Source organism: Enhydra lutris, unplaced genomic scaffold, assembly GCF_002288905.1.
Source record: "Enhydra lutris kenyoni isolate GAN:26980312 unplaced genomic scaffold, ASM228890v2 scaffoldscaffold55, whole genome shotgun sequence".
NCBI classification, from domain to species: domain Eukaryota; kingdom Metazoa; phylum Chordata; class Mammalia; order Carnivora; family Mustelidae; genus Enhydra; species Enhydra lutris.
The window spans coordinates 5,734,095-5,750,504 of record NW_019154139.1 but is presented as its reverse complement, the minus strand read 5'-3'; the positions used below and the strand labels follow the sequence as shown (position 1 = coordinate 5,750,504).

General features: G+C 57.8%; 1 protein-coding gene across 2 annotated transcripts in view; it reads right to left on the bottom strand.

Moving 5' to 3' along the window:
* LOC111157667 (signal peptide, CUB domain and EGF like domain containing 1) overlaps positions 1-16,410 on the bottom strand; it is a 138,899-nt gene that overhangs the window by 80,722 nt on the left and 41,767 nt on the right. For both annotated transcript variants that reach the window (XM_022519283.1, XM_022519284.1), the window contains exon 4: positions 6,882-7,016. In XM_022519283.1, the coding sequence (XP_022374991.1) occupies positions 6,882-7,016 (135 nt within the window). The remainder of the gene's footprint in view (positions 1-6,881; positions 7,017-16,410) is intronic.

Sequence of the window (16,410 nt, the reverse complement as noted above, 5' to 3'; positions counted from 1 at the left end):
ACCTTCCTCCCCTCCTCCTGTCATCTTTCCTCCTCCTCCTGCCACCTTCCCCTCACCCTCCTGTCACCTTCCCTCCATCCTCTTGCCACCTTCTCCTCACCCTCCTGTCACCTTCCTTCCACATCTTCCTGTCATCTTCCCTCCATCCTCCTGTCACCTTCCCCTCGTCCACCTTTCTGTCTTCTTCTCTTCAGCCACCCTCTTCTCCACCCACACTGCCCCCGTGGAAGTTTCAGACCCTGATGGCCGCCAGTGCCACTTGCCAGAAAACTGCTTTATCTCTCTGTCCACCCCAAGGTGTTCAGGGACAGTCTCAAATGGTGGGCCATGCCCCGACCCCCAGGACTGACAAGTGGCCCGTAACATTCACAGCAAGTCCAAACTCCCACTGAGCACCAAATCCTGACCCTCTGATTTGCACCCACTTCACGTCTGGTTTCAGGGTCCGGGACTCACTGTCCAACAGGCGAGAATTACTGCTGGGATAAGGCCTCTCCTGGCCAACCAGAACAGAGCTGAAATCCTGGCTATCAGAGGAACCCCAGCAAGAGGGGAGGCCAGGCCAGCCAGACGGCCCGTGGGGAAGAGGACAAGAGTGCTGGGGGCAGAAGCGGTTGGATACCTAGAGTCCAGGCGAGGCTGGAAGCAAAATCCAGAACAACCATATCTGAGGAGCATCAAGCACGCAGAGGAGCCCAGTGGGAGCTGCCTCCCCGCACGGCACAGACGTGACCTGACATCGGCACAAAGCTGGCGCCCAACCCGTCAGGCTCCATCAGATGGCCCCACAGGGGGTGGTGCTGAGGGCCCTACCTGCTCCAGGTGATCCCAGAACTTGGGCCCAGGACAGAAGGAGGCAGGCTCTGTGTCTGTGACCCTGTGGCGGTGGCCTGCACCTGTGTCTCGGGCTTCTGCCTGTCTCCATAGCCCACTTTGAGTGGCTTTTCAAGGTCAGCTGCTTCTGATCCATTACTTTCAACCAAGGCCTGGACCCCAATGGTCCCAGCAGCCTCTCACCCTTTCCTTCCCTCCACAACCCCCAAGGCCCGTCTCCCTCCCCAATCCTCCAAGAGACCCAGGCCCACTGCCCGCCACTCACTCTCTGCTAGTTGGCTACCTCGGGGGCCACCTGCTCTCGGGGGCTTCTTCCACATGCTCTACCTCTCCGAGGCTCCGGGCCCCAGACGGCGTTCCCTCTGAGCCGAACAGGCCACTGGCCGAGCCCCTCAGCGCTGCTGCCCAGGGCCCACGCTGACCATGGGTGGTCAGCACACCAGGCCACACCACGTCATGCCCAGGGTGCACGCTTGGGCATCACAACGCCAGTCCGGGGTGCTGAGTACCGGTGGGTGAGGAAGTCCCTCCTCTTTTTAGAAGCCCATTTCACGGCTGACTGAAGAAGATGTGAACTGTGGGATGGTCGTGGTTGCTTTAAGTGGTGGCAGGCAGCCCCAGGAGGTGGTCAGGATCTGAAGCCAGACTGCCTGGGACAGGGGTGGGAGCCCTGGGCGCCCCGTGACTCTGGGCACAGCTGCACAGGGGAGCAGCTAGCAACTCCCTTCAAAGGTTCAAGGGGTTAAATGAGGTGATATTAGGGTGACCTGAGGCCTCGGATTGCCCAGGACAGTCCCAGGTTATCCCTGCTGCCCTGTCACCATGAATCATGCCTCCTCTCACTCTCGAGGCGTGTGGTTTAGACGCGGCCTCGTACAGCCCCCAGCGAAGAGAGGGAGAGAGCTGGCGGTGTGCCCAACGGCGTACTCAGCTAGGCCGTCACTGTGACGGTGGGAATGCTTTTCAAAAACGATTCTGTATTTATTGACGCAATCTCTCCACCCAGCGTGGGGCATAAACTCGCAACCCCGAGATTAAGAGTCACGAGTTCCATATGTGACTGAGCCAGCAGGCGCCCCTCTGACGCGCACTGCGGGAGTGCCGGGGGGCTCCGAGGGTCTGCACCCAGTAGGAGGCACAGAACCGCGTGTGCACACAGCAGACGCCAGCTCCCGGGGCTGGTGCCGTTCTGCAGAGACGGAAGATGCTCTCTAGCGGGGAGACTGGGCGATGTGTTCATGGGACCTCTCTCTACTATTCTTGCATTTTCTTATGAATCTGTAACTCCTTCACAATAAAAAGTTTAAAAAAAACCTGTTGTTTTGTCTTCTGCTACCCTGGGGTATTTACCCTCACAGACTTGTAGATGAAACGAACAGACTCCAACACTATTTCATGTCGAGCTCTAAGAGAGTGATTTAACAGAGGCCATCCTGGCACAAGGCAATCATCTGGGGTGTAGCTATAAGCTCCGGAACAAGCGAGAAGGTTCCCACGAGGCAGACAGCTGGTGCGAAGCCCAAGCACGTCCCCGGCGAGCCCAGAGCCCCCAGTCTCCGACTGTGTGAACTCGTGGAACCTCCCCCGCCCCGTGGTCTTCCCAGTGAGACCCAATGCGCAACAGCAGGACGGAACGGCTGACACCCGCCGCGGCAGCCCAGGTGTCTGTGGACATTCAGCACCGGGACAGACACTGACGAGCATTCTCCCTTGCACCGGGGACCCGCCAGACACCTGGTACGAGGATGAATGAGACGCAGCCCGCAGACCCCCTGCTGATCAGACCCGTGCCTTTCTGAGCACCTTCTCCTCTTAAACCAATGCTGCTTAGACCCAAAGAAGGAATTCTTCATTGGGAGGAAAGAGACAAGTTCATCCAGGTGGCAAGACCTTCTTGGAGCACAGATGTGACATAAATTTAAGAATAAAGAGCAGGCACAGGAGAGAGAGAGAGAGCTAGAAGGTTCTGGCTCCTCGGTGGCCCATCCACTCTGGGACTGCAGAGGCTCCCAGAGCACACGACCACCAAGGTGGCAAGACAGGCTAGGACTGGCCGGGACTGGCTGCCGGAGGCTGAGTGGGAGCAAATGCAGGCTACAATGGTGCCAGAAACAGCACCCGTGTCCCCTCCCGCCCAGTGCTGGCACACAGGGACAGCTGTCTCCCCAAACTGAGCCTGAGTTCTAAAGGTCGGAAGAAGCTGCCTGGGAGCGGCCACCTCAGGGAAGGGATTGCATCTGACTGCTTCAGAGCATCTCCCTAGTGGCTCCCTCACTTGCCTGCGAGGGCTCACTGGTCCCGATTTACAGAGGAGGAGACCAGAGAGGCAGGAGTGGCTGCACTGAGGTCCCATGGCCGGTGGAGACGGAGCACAGCTGAAACCTAGAACTCCCAGCCCCAGCCTGGCCAGATCCACGTGCCTCAGGCCAGGGCTTGCACTGGTGCCTAGAAGTGGGGGCGCTCAGGAGGGCCGAGTCCCACGCTCTTGTTTCTCAGCCAGGAGCCTAGACTGACCCCGGCTGACCTTGCTCATGCATCCAGGCCCCTCTAATCAGAACCAACCTTCGTGCATTTCTCTCTGCTCTGGGGAGGCTCCGAGAAGCTGACGGGCATTAGGAAGAGCCAGGTGACACGAGAAGTCTGATTCGCCAGATGGCTCTGGACTCATAGGCTGTCCCAGCAGCAACAGGGATCAGAGGACACTTAGGTGCAGAAAAAGCTGGGTCCCCGCACCCTGGACACTCTGATTTCGAGCTCTAACAGTCGTTCTTCTGGTTGACACACAGTTGTGGTGGGCAATTGTCACGGCCAGTGGAGGCTCAGGAGGGAGGCAGAGTGCCATGCACTTAGCGGGTCTTCTTCGGACCTTCCACACAGCCTTTGGGGACCCTGGAAAAGCTGCCACTTGTCCCTCAGGAGAGGTCCAAGATGGTGTCTGCTGCTTTTTAGACTGACTCGTTGCCCAGATTTAAAAACTGGGAGATTCATACCGCGTGGGTGGCTCAGTGGGTTAAGTTTCTGCCTTCATTTGGCTCAGGTCATGATCCCAGGGTCCTGGGATCGAGCCCCACATCAGGTTCCCAGTCTCCCTCTGCCTTTGCCACGCCCCTGCTTGTACACACACACACACACACACACACACACACACACTCTCTCTCTCTCTCTCTCTCTCTCAAACAAATAAATAAAATCTTTAGAAAAAATTCAAAAAATAACAAAATTTGGGAGAGTCACACAAAAATCGCAGTAAGAAAAGGGACTTCTTCAACCAATATGCTGGTTGGTGCTGGTTAACAAAGATTAGGGCTGAGGCCTCCAGATCTGTGTTCCAGCTAAACCTTAATTCCTGGCTCAGGATCTGGCACCCCAGGGCCTTTGGGAAGGGTGAGGCACGTGGCCTCAAGGCTCCACCGTACAAGTAATTTGAGGTCCAGTATCTGAGATGCTCTGAAGGCCTCCACTCTCCCCACCAGCACATTTCCTAGGGCTGCCCTCTGCATGAGATCCAAACTCCTACCTACACTCTACCAGCCTCATGGGGTCTGGGCTCTGCCAGACTCCCTTCGTCCTGGGCTCCTCTCCCCTTGGCTCTCGGTGCTTCACCACCCTACCCTTCATTCTGCTTTTCACCAGAGCCTCGTCCATTCCTACCTCAGGGCCTTTGCACACACACTGCCTGGCATGCTACCGCCCCCCAAAACTCCTCCCATGGATGGTCTTGCTGGTCATCTGTTTTCAGCTCACATGTGGCATCTGCCTACTCCTGTCCATTCCTCTGGCTTCCTTCTTTCCTCCTCAGCAGCCCCATCTCATCACAGCTGAAGACGTGGGCTGGAGTCCTGACTCTGCCACTTCCCTATGGTGTGACCTTGGGCAAGGCTCCTAACTTGACTGCTTTGGCTTCCTCACCTGTCACAGGGTTATAATATCCCTGCCTCACCAGGTCGCTGCAAGGACCTGGCTTGGAGTGAGCACGGGACCCGACAGCAGCCAGTGTTGCTGCCCCCACACTGTCACGTGGCCCCCACCTACTCTTCTGGCTGATGCTGAGGTTTGTCTTGTGGCACCTGTAGCCAGACCAGGCCCCGGTCACAAACAGACACAGCTGCGGGCTCTCATCTTACACCGCACCGGCTCCCCTTCCTGCCCTCCTCGCCTGCAGGGGCCTGGCGACCTCACCTGGAGCCCCGCTCATGGGAAAGCCGCTCTTCAAAGGAACAGAGCACATACAACCGGGCTGGAGAGGAAGCTCAGGCCACCTTGGCCTCAGGGACTTTACAGCTTGCTCAGAGCAGTCCCCCTGTAAAACCCCCTCCTTGATGAGAGCAGGATGCCCCTCCCACCACCGCCACTCACTCACTTCCCCATAAATCTGCTTCTTATAAAACTCGACTTGGGCGCCGGGTCCTCTTCTTGGGCGCTCGACCCCACAGCCCCACAGCCCCACAGGGCGGCCTCACGGGCACGGGCTGCCGGGGGGTCCACGCAAGGCAGCTGCGGCGAGTGGCCAGGGGCCACAGTGCTCGGCCTTTGCATCCTTCTGGGGACACAGCGGTGTGGGGACCACCAGGCCGGTCTTGTCTCTGAGGAAAATGCCTAAACAAGCACCAAGTACTGAAAGGCAGACAGGAAAGTAGGTTTGCTTCTTTGCTTTGGGCTTTATACTTTTAAGTATTTCCCTCTTTTCTTTCTCAGGAATTGCTCTCTGGTAACAATCACACCCAGCGCCCCCGAGCCCCGCCTTGCAGCCTCTGTAGCTCTAGTGCGCGGCACACCTCACACCCGAGCTCCCGTCCCATCCTCCAAAGACCCCAGTGGGTCAGTGCCACATGTCCACTTTGTGGGTGAGGAAGCTCAGGGGTTCAGGGCGGTAGGGGCTTCCCCGGCCGGGAGCAGCAGAGCTGGGGTCACACGTATCAGGCTGCCCCGGAGCCCAGGATTTGTCCCCTTTCAGTGTGAGCCCCTCCCTGGCCTCCTGCCGGTGCCGCAGACTACAGGCCAGTCCCCTCGAACACCTCCTCCTTGGGGACGGGGCTCAGGCTGGGGCCATGTGGCTGCCCTGGCCTCCTTCCCCATCTACTCTTTTTTTTTTTTTTTCCTTACTAAACTTTTGTTTTAATGGGTCTTAAAATTCTATGACAAATTTCTGGCCAAGTTGTTTCCATTAAAAAGTACTGACTGAAAAATGGATAACTTAAAACCACCACTCTCTTGACCACACACAAAGGCCAGGCCCCAGGAGTGTGGGCTCTTGCCCTCGCCCACAGCCCACTCTGCTGTGGCGCACAGCCCGCCTCGGGATTCCAGACCTTGCCTTTATGTTAAGAGGGATAGGCCTCCAAGCCTCCGCAGATGCTGTTCCCTCCACCTAGAAGCCCCTCTCCTCTAGGCACGTGGGTCCTGCCTTCTGGCCCTCTGTCTCACCTCACGGTCCTGCTGCCCTGGGCCCAAACTCTCAGGAGCCTCCCCTGAAATCAAGGCCCTTCACCTGCTGGCCTTGGCTGGAGGCCAGGCTCGGTCCCAGCCTGGGGCTGTGCCCAGCCTCCTCCGGCACTCCGGCTGGCCCGCCCGCACCCCCCCCCCCCAAGCATCCAGACGGCAGCAGGCTCCCGGCCACAAGGACCCTCTGCTGGCCAGTGACCCGGTGAACGTGCGGGGACCGAGAAATTGGCACTCGGCCTGGTCAGGCCTCCAGCTCACCCTGGGGAAGGGGACCGTGGGGGATGGGGCCCCACTCATCCTGGCCGCAGCCAGCCTTCAGCCCAGAAAGGAAAACAGCTTCTCTGGTCACATCTGCCCATTCGTGGCCCCACCTTGTCTCCACATAAAAACACCGGGAACACCGACAGCCACGGCGCGGCGGGCGGAGCTGGGAGGAGCTCCGTGCAGAACCAACACCAGAAGCACAAAACAGCCATTCAGGCCACCACCAAAATTCCCTGCCCGGACCCTGAGGCCCCCGGAATCAAGACGCGGCGAAGGGAGTTTCCAGGGGCCGCCTGTTTCTGGGGGGCGGGGGGAGCCCGGTCAGCACGGGCAGTACTCACCGTTGGAGCGGTGGATGCAGGTATGCTGGTTGTCGCTGAGGAAAAAGCCACTGTGGCACTGACACTCGTAGCTACCCATGGCGTTGACGCAGATCTGCTGGCAGCCGCCGTTGTTGTCCTGACACTCGTCCACATCTGCAAGGACACAGAGAGGGACACGGATGTGATCAGTTTCCCCAGGCTGCACAGCAGGCACTGCCCGGAGCGACACTCCAGTGACCCTCCACAGAGGTACTCCATGTGGTACTCCTTGGCGGTACTGCACAGAGTGATGCTACAGCAACACTCAGAGGTACTCCACACGGTACTCCACAGCAACGCTACACAGAGAGAACTAGGGATACTGCACAGAGGTACCCTGTGCGATACTCCACGGAGGTATATCCTCAGTGATACTCCACAGAGGTACCCTGTGTGATACTCCACGGAGCTGCATCCTCAGTGATACTCCACAGAGGTACCCCGTGTGGTACTCCACAGCGACACCACACAGAGCTATACTGCAGTGACCCTCTCTAGTGGTATTCCACAGCAGGACTCTATGGTAGTACTCCATGGACATACTCTACATGGTACTCCATAACAGTACTCCACGGAGTTACTCCATAGAGGTAGAGAGTTACAATGGTTGTAATGCCAGCTGACCCTCAGCATCCTGTGTGACCCGTGCCGTTGCAAGTATCTGACCTATCCTAACTCCTTTAACCCTCACGGCAACCCCGTACGTCAGATTCCGGTAGTAGCCCATTTTATAGATGAGGAAATTCAGGTCCAGAGGGGCCAAGTCACCTGTCCTGAAGTCCCACCTGGCAGCCTGACTCCTAGACTGTGATCTTACTGACGCTGCCGGCCTCTCCCTCTCGAGGAAGACTGTGCAACCGGCGCTGTCTACCCTCGACACACGGAGCCTCTCCAACCCAACTCTAATGCCCCCTTTTTCTTCAATCACACCTCAGATTCACAACCAGTAACACAAGACCTGGCAGCCGGGGAGAGGCTAGAGGACGGGTCAGCCTGCCTTCTGCCTCACAAATTGATTTCAAAAGTCTAGAGAACGGGGAAGTTTTTCAAAGGCCCTGACCTCTGGTCGCCAAGGCAGCCACGGAAGGTCGCCAAACAGTCTTCCCCACTCTCCGGGAGAGACAGACCTTCGGGTCGACACTCATTTTTGACCAGAGGCCGCTGGCACAAAGGGTGCTCTTGGCTGAAAAGAGTCTTTATGGAGTTCTGGTCTTGAAGAGAACAGCATGTTTCAATTACCAGAGTCATAAACCCCTGCACTGTCGGTTTGTTTAATGAGAGACGGGCTTCTTAAACCTTAATGTGCCACGTCTGTATTGTCATTTTTACAGGCAAAAACATGAAACCACAAGGGCAAGGTGAGCTACTGGCTGCTTCTAGCCGATCCCCTGCCCCCCAGCACGCACTTACACAGACGCGCACACACACGCTTTGGTAGTAAGCTTTTCACACGGTTCTTTTAAACACAGCTGTCGTTTAGCACTGGAACGAAAAGAATGTGGATATTCTTCACATCTGCCCAGGTCAGAAGCCCCGGGCAGACTGACCTGCGTGGAACCAGAAGAGGACTCAGCTCTGGAACGGTGTCAGCTGGGTCCCACTGAGCCTTAGGGATGACAGCCGCTTCGCCACCCGAGAGACCACACGGCTGCCTCTGAGGCCGGGGCTGAGGCCGGGGCTGAGGCAGGCCGTTGTTCTCCGGCAAGCTCAAATGTCGGCTGTGCGGCAGCCTGAAGGGGGCAGAGCTCTGAACTCTAAAAGCTACCAACCGTTAGAGCTGAAGTGGGGAAGGCGACTCTTGCTGAGGGGAGACCGAGTGCGCGTGCTCCCAGGGGAGCCGGGAAGGCCAGAGAGGGATTATTCTGAAAACTTCACAGACTCTGACTTAGTGAGGGCTCCCTCAAGGCCCAGTGCCAGTGTCACCCTTGGGGGGCACCTCCCCTCCCCCTCAGTAGTGTCTGCCTCCGGGGATCTGTCCCCTGCCTGCACTAGACCATGAATGGCTCTAAGCCGGGCACCAAGTCCTGCTCGTCCTACCAATAACAACGCAAAGCGAACATCCCTCAAGCGCTCATTACGTGCCGGCACGGGCCTCACAGATACCAGCTCACTCCATCCTTGTTGCCGCCCCGACGGGGATGCCTCCGTTGTGCAGATGAGGACACCAAGACACAGACGGCCAGAGTCACTTGAGCAAAATCGCACAGCTGCTCGGAGCAAAGGCAGGACTTGAACCTGCTGTCCGCCTTCTGAGCACGAGCCTTTGCCCCACCCCGAAGCTGGCCACGCCAGCAAGCACATTCAGACTACGGCTATGAAGAACCAGCTCTTCTGAACGTGGGTGGAGCTGGGTCACCTTGAACGCGTCTGCGAAGCCCTGACGCACATGCACAGCCAGAGCCAGCCTGCAGGAGCACGCCTGGGGTTCCGTCCCATCTCTGCCCCAGGGACGCCCCACAGAGGCACGTGTGGTGGCATGCATGTAACGGCGAGATCTGCTTGTGGGACTCAGCCCGGACCCCTTCGAACCACGTTCTTTGCTCTTCTTCCTGTGGTTCTCACACTCCTTGTTCTGTGCCTCGGCCTCCCCAGCTCTAGCAAAGGTTCAATTGGAAACCAAACAAAACAGAGGCCCTTGAGTGCCGAATTCATGGTGTGAAAACACTACTCGGACCCCACCGTGAATGAGCTCCCCAGTGCCACCCATCTGGCCTGGCCCCTCTCCCCACTTCCCTGGGAGCCGGGAGCCAGAAGGCTGTTGACGCTGCACATCGACAACTTCAATGAGCTGGCTGAGCGCTGGGCCTTGGGACAGCACTGTTTACACTAGCCGGGAACAATGACTCTCCAGCACTGGTGAATAATTTGAAACAAATGCAAGGCCGTGTAAACATTTCTTTTCCCCACTCCCAAATGACAAAGCCCCAAGATTAAGCAGGAGGGAAGAGGGGGCTGCCCCCTCTGCACCCTTTTCCACTGTGGTCCAAACACACACCTCCCTCAAGCTGGGCAGGAAACCACGGTCTCAGAATCCCTTTGGGTAGCCTGTGGTCATGACCAACTTCTCTAGGGGCTGGATGAAGGGCCTGATGCCCACTTCACACCCTTCACGCCCCAGGGCTCAGCCCCCAGACGGCACTCACAGTGAAGTCTGGAGAGTGGCCAGTGGGAGGGGCTGGGTCCGTGAGACAGCTACCCGTGGGCCTGGGGGAGGCTCGGTTGACCTGGGGCAGAGCACTATGGGAAATACCTAACCCCCAGCCCTCCTGAGGGGGGCAGCCGGGCACACATAGTTCCTTGGCCCCCATAGGACTCAGAAAACTCTGGGATGAGAGGTCCCGCATGGCCAGGAGGAAGCCTACATCTGGAAGTCAGACAACCTGAGTTCTGGCTCTGGCCCGTGGCCTATGGCAGGTGCTCAGGCCTCATCTGCAGAGGAAATGCAGACTGCGCCCCCCAGGAAGCCCTCCTGGATTGCGGGAGGCACACAGCCCTCGTCCCTCTCTCCCGTGGAACTGTTCTGTGCACGGATGGGCCCCAGTGGGGGAGTCCCACCCCACCACGCCCCTACCAGGGAGCATCGGGGTCGGATGCACAGGGCCGGCAGCCTGGACAGAGAGGTCAGGACTCGCCAGCGGGGCATGCAGGGTCTGTCTTCACAGATCTGCACCAGAGCTCCACGCCAGGGGCAAGTTTCTTACCAGACAGATTCTCAGATGAGAAAATGGAGACCCCAGGAGGGGAAGAGATATGCCTAATGCTATAAAACAGGAAGAAGAGGGAATTGAAGCCAGATGAGTGCGGGTCCAAAGCCTTTCCCTGCTCTTCTGTGATTTGGCTTCTCTCAGTGAGGACACTTAAGTCCAATCATGGCAACCAGAGTTGGTTCCCTGAGTGTTTCTGCTTAATACACCAGCCCTGATCTTATGTGCTCGTGTCTCCCAAACTCCTAGTCTCTGAAGTCTCCCTGGTGCCCAGCAGAAATTGCTCACCCCTATGCCCGGACTTGCCCTGTCCTGGACCTTGGGCTTGGTCATCCTGTATCTGCTCTGGGCTGAGGAGAGACCCAAGTCTCCCCTATATGCCCGCTCCCAGTGGCTGGTCAGATTGAGTAGGCACTAAGGATTAGCAGGATAAACTGAATGGCACCTGTGTGCTTGTACATGCCAGTGATGGGGAGCTCACTAGCTACAAGGCCAGTCCCCTGGTACAGACAGCCATCCTGGTTCCTTCTGGGCACACAGAGGGGTGCATTCAAGGCTCTCCACGGTGTGCCACCTCTCCTGTAGCAGCACCCACTTCTGCTGTTCTCTGAACATACCCTTTGTTCACACTTGCCTTTGTATGCATGCACGTACCTCCTCCTGGGGTACCCTCTCCCTCCTCATCCAGACTGATGTCCTTGCCTTCAAAATTCACCTGAGATGATTTTGTCCATTCATTCCCTCTATAGACCCTGAGTGCCTGCTATGCGCCACCCTCCCCAGGAGCTGCAGGCGTCAGTGAATATCTCCGTTAAGTCCCCGTTCACCAAGCTGCTGCGGGACCAGCCCTGAGCATAGAGAACAATGGCGAGCTGGGCCCAGGAGGGCAGGGAGATTCGTGCCATGAGGCTGGAGGACCGAGAGGTGTTGTGGAAGCAAAGCCTTGTGGGAATGATAGGGCATAGGTGGGGAAGAGCCAGTGAACCCCTGGGCAGAAGAGGAGCTCTGAAAGCTTCGTGGCCTGCACGCCCCCTGTTGAGGAGACCCCAATGGCTCTCACAAACCCTGGCTCTGTCTGGACCCCACTGACCCCCATTCCCTTCAGTGCTGCTTGGGGGAAGAAGCCCGAGCACCATCAGCCAGTGCGGCCTCGGGCAGAGGCTGAGCCCGTGTGCGGGGAAAGCGTCCGTCTCTGCACCCTGCTGGAAGCTCTTGGTCCTCCCTCTTCCTTCATGGCCACAGCAGAATGAATATTCCCAGAAGTCAGGGAGCTCCTGGGCACAGGGACTTAGCTGCAGAGCAGAGAGGAGGCCCTGTAGGTTTGGGGGCAGGCTCTGGGCTCACAGTGGGAAACTCTCTTCACTGGCAACGGAGGAACGGGGGGATGTATTGTGGTGGCCAGACTGCAAAGCCCCCGCTCTGTGAGGGTCCTGTGCAGCCCTCCATCATGGGCGCCTGGACCAGCCAGATCATTCTCTGCAAGGCCCCGGCCTGCAGGTGCCTCCCTGCCCGCCCCCAGGGACCGTGCTCCGCTCTTGGACACACACACACACACACACACACACACACACATCTTTGTGCCATGACGACTGGCAGAGCCCCTCTTTTGGGCTGGGGTGGGGCCAGCGGGCAAGGGTGCAGGGAGGGGAGGGGAAGCTGAACTGTGGCTGGTCACGGCCTCAGGGAGCTGTTTGCTGGTAGGGCTGCGGGGACACCCTCAGAAACAGATCATCCCGAGGCATTCTGGGATAGAAGACACATGGCCTCTGCTCTGGGCAGGCCGCTCCCCAGCCCGAGGCCCAGCGCCTCATTCATTCAGCCAACAGCTGAAGGAGGATAGAAGGTGCGAGGGAGGGAGGGAGGGAGACTAGGGTGCCAAAGAGGGCCTCACTCCAGCCCTGCCCTAGCCCCCCATCCCAGCCACTCTGGCCTGAGAAGCCCCCCCACCCCCCACCTGCGCAGTCACCAAGGCTGCCGACTTCCTTACGGCCTTGCCCGTTTGTTCGCCTCCATGACCGTGGCATCGTCCTGGCTTGGGCCGCAGCTCCCACCCAGAGGCACAGTCCACATGCCCCTCCTTGACCTCCAGGCCTCCGGCCACCCCTCCCAATCCCAGCGGCCAAGGTGACCACGCTAGCTGAAAGAGGACCGCCACCCTGGCACCACAGACCAAGTCCAAACAGAGTCCCTGGGGTCAGGTGTCCTCACCTGACGCTGTAGGCCTGACAGGAGGTATGGGTGCCGGGTCGGGGAGAGAGCTGCCAGCTGTGACTATTGCCCAGCTCTGCTGGGTGTGCCCATCGCTCACGGGCACAGGCCAGCCAGAGGGCCGTGTCTGGCATGGGCCATGCGCTGTGATGGCCGCGGTCGCTGCCCAGCAAGGAGGTTTCCAGAGCTGACACCAACATGCTGCAGCTCGATCTGGTTCTGGAAGGCCTCTGCAGCCAGGACTGTGGTTTGCCCCTGAGGTTTGCTTTTTGGCCCAAGGTGCTAGTATTTATTTTTATTAATAGCTGGCTGTTTGTCCTACTTTGGGCCAAGAATCCAGGTTTTCAGCTATTTATAACTAAAAACTACTTCTGGATCCAGCTTTGGTTGCTTTGTGTTTCCCATGAACGTTTCACGATTTGAAACAGAGACTCTGTGTTCTGCTTGGGCCCCACCCATGTTTTCCTGGCTGCCAAGAGCCTACTATGTGTCAGACCCTGCGCCTGGCTCCGGCATCGCAGACCCCACTGAGGGTCCAAGGACAGAGGTAGAGGCCCCGGCCCATCACAGGAACCCAACTTGACCTCCGACACTGACAGCCCCCTGCTGGTCCCTGAGGGCTGAGGCCCCAGCCCTTCCCTGGCCCCTTTGAGAAGGGAGTCTTAGACAGAAAAGCCTCTTGGCTATCGAGCGGCTCTTGCAAAATTGCATTTGATGAGTTAAGTGTAAATAAATGCGAACCAGATGGATGAGATTTCGGGTAAAATACACACGGGTCTTAGAGCTTTGGGGCCTGGGTTCTGCCAGATCCAGGACACTCCCTGAGCTGTCAGAGGTACTGGCAAAGGCAGGGGGGAGGTACGACTGCGGTCCCCTGGGACCTGTCCACTTCCTGGTCTGGGCATCAGCTGGGGCCTTCTCTGGGGCGCCTGCCTCTCCAGCAGGTCAGCTAGACATGGGAGACACGGGGCCTCCCACTGTGGTCCTGCTCTGACACCGAGCCCTTCGGGTTGGGCCTGTGTCCAGCTTAGGAACCAGAGATCAGGCACATGACAGGTAGGGTCAGCTTTCCAGACCTTCAAGCTCACTGTTCACGTCCAGACCGGAGGAGCCAGCCCACAATGGGACATAGCTCTGCTGCAGATGTTGGCCTTGACACTCTGGTTGCCTCATCCCTCATGGGCCCCACCTTCAATCCCAGCAGCTGCCTCGTGGTCCTCCAGAGATCAAGGAGCAGCCCTGACTGTCCCTAAGGACTGGAGATGCCGCTGGCCACTCCCCCTGACGACAGTCTCCGTGAGGTCTCCCTGTGACCGCTGCTGTCAGGTGCTCATCCTTGCCTTACCAGCTGGGGTACGAGATTCAGTGAGTAACCTGCTGTGTGACCTCGGGCAGGTGGCTTAACCTTTTGGGACTTGGTCTCCTTCTTTACAGAACAGGGCTAACAGGTGCCGTAACTTGTACCGGGAATTAAAGAAAAGAACGCAGTAAAGCACTGAGCACGGTGCCTGGCACACATAGAGCACCAACAAATGTCACCAACCGGTGAGCGCGGCCACTGCAAGTGCTTCAGAGAATCACAGGTGTGAACTTGCCCTGGGGGATGGTAAGGTCCCTTCCAAAATGTAAAAGTGACAACAAGCCGCATCCTAAGGGAGCCCTCGGCCTCTGGTCTCCAAGCAGGACAGCTTCAGCTTCTGGAACTGCTCCCTCCTGACACAGGTGTGGGCTAGCAAGCCACCCTGTCACCCTTCCCTGGGGCCCCCAGCCTATCAGGTGCTTAATGTGGGCCTCAGAACTGGACATGGAGCCATGTGTGTGGCCTCCTTGGGGTGTGGGACAAACCCCACTCCCTGCACATGCTACCTATTTTATTTGTCCACATAGTCTTAAAGACTTTTTTTAAAAAAATTATTTATTTATTTATTTTACAGAAAGAGAAAGAGAGAGACTGAGTGGGGAGGGGCAGAGGGAGAGGGAGAGTGAACCTCGAGCAGACTCCTGGCTGAGCACAGAGCCTGACGTGGGGCTCGATCTCACGACCCTGAGATCACGACCTGAGCCAAAACGAAGAGTCAGATGCTGAACCGACTACACCACCCAGCACCTCTCCACTTAACTGAGACATGATTCACAGTACGTAAGATTCACCATCTTAACGGGTACATGTCAGTGGTTTTTAGTGCATTCACAAGGTGGTGCGAATATCACCGTGATCTAATTCTAGAACATTTCCATCACCCCAAAAAGAAACCCTGTGCCCATGATCAGGCAACCCCAATTCTCCCCTCTCCACTGCTCCTGGCAACCGCTTGTCCACTTTCTTTCTCTATGGATGGGCCCATTCTGGACATTTCCTGTCAGTGCAACCAAACAGCATGTGTTCCTTGTTGTCTGGTTTCTCTCACATACCATGTTTTCAAGGCCCATCCACGGTGAAGCACGGGTCATTCATTTTTATGCCTGAATAATATTCTACTGTTGGGAGCAACCCATTCACCAGCTGATAGACCCACGGCTCGTTTCCACCCTTCAGCGGTTGTGATGAGTGCTGCTGTGAACATCGTGATCAGGTTTTTGTGCGAACATGTTTAAATCCTCTTGGGCGTAGACCCAGGCGCAGCACATCGGGTCACACGGTGGTTTCACGTGTAACCGCTGGAGGAACTGTGAAACCCGTTTTCCACGTGGCTGCACCATTTCCCATTCCCATCAGCGAACCACGAGGGCTCCGGAGTCTCCACGCCCTTGCCAACGCTTGTTGTTGCCTCATTTTTAAAAATTAGAGCCATCCTGGGGGTGCGAGGTGGTGCCGATGACGGTTTGGATTTGCAGTTCCCCGACTGACGGTGTGGAGCGCCTCTCCACGTGCTTGCTGCCCATCATGCGTCCTTCTCAGGGCAGTGTCTGTCCAGTCCCTGGCCCACTTTGACACGGGGTTGCCCCTCTCTCTGCTGTTGAGTTCTGAGAGTCCTTCAAACACCCCCCACACCAGCCCCTTGCTGGATGGCAGCAAAGATACTTCTGCACTCTGCGGCCACTACCTCCTTAAGGCCGCCTCGGGAAGCACTACGCCCTGGGAGCTGCACGCCGGCGGGCTCTGCTCCGGGAGAGGCCACCCTGTCCCGTGGCTTTTCCTGCCGCCTAGCTGCCAGCGCTGCACACACCTCTGGGCTCGCCTGCCCCGCCAGCCTCAGGCGTCGGCATCAATGGCTGACCCCCGCCTGCACTCAGACGGCCAAAGGCATGACCAGCCTAACGCAGCCCTTGTTGAACTGCTAATTCGACCTCCCCTGGGAACAGAACAGAACCAAGCAAGGCCTGGCTCCACCCTTAGCCTTCCCATCCCGGCCAACGGCAGCACAGCTCACTGTCACTCCAGCTGTGACACCTGGTAGTCACCCAGGGTCCCTGCCTTGCCCATTCCCCACAGGGAATCCCGTAGCAGGTGCAATCCTGTCAGCTCCGCCCACAAACACATCTCCTCGCCCCCGCCCCTCAGGCCCAACTCCGCTCCTCTCTGGTTTGGGTTATGGCCGTGGTGTCCCCATGGGCCTCCCTCCTGCCACCCTGGTCCTGCCACCCCACACAACCAC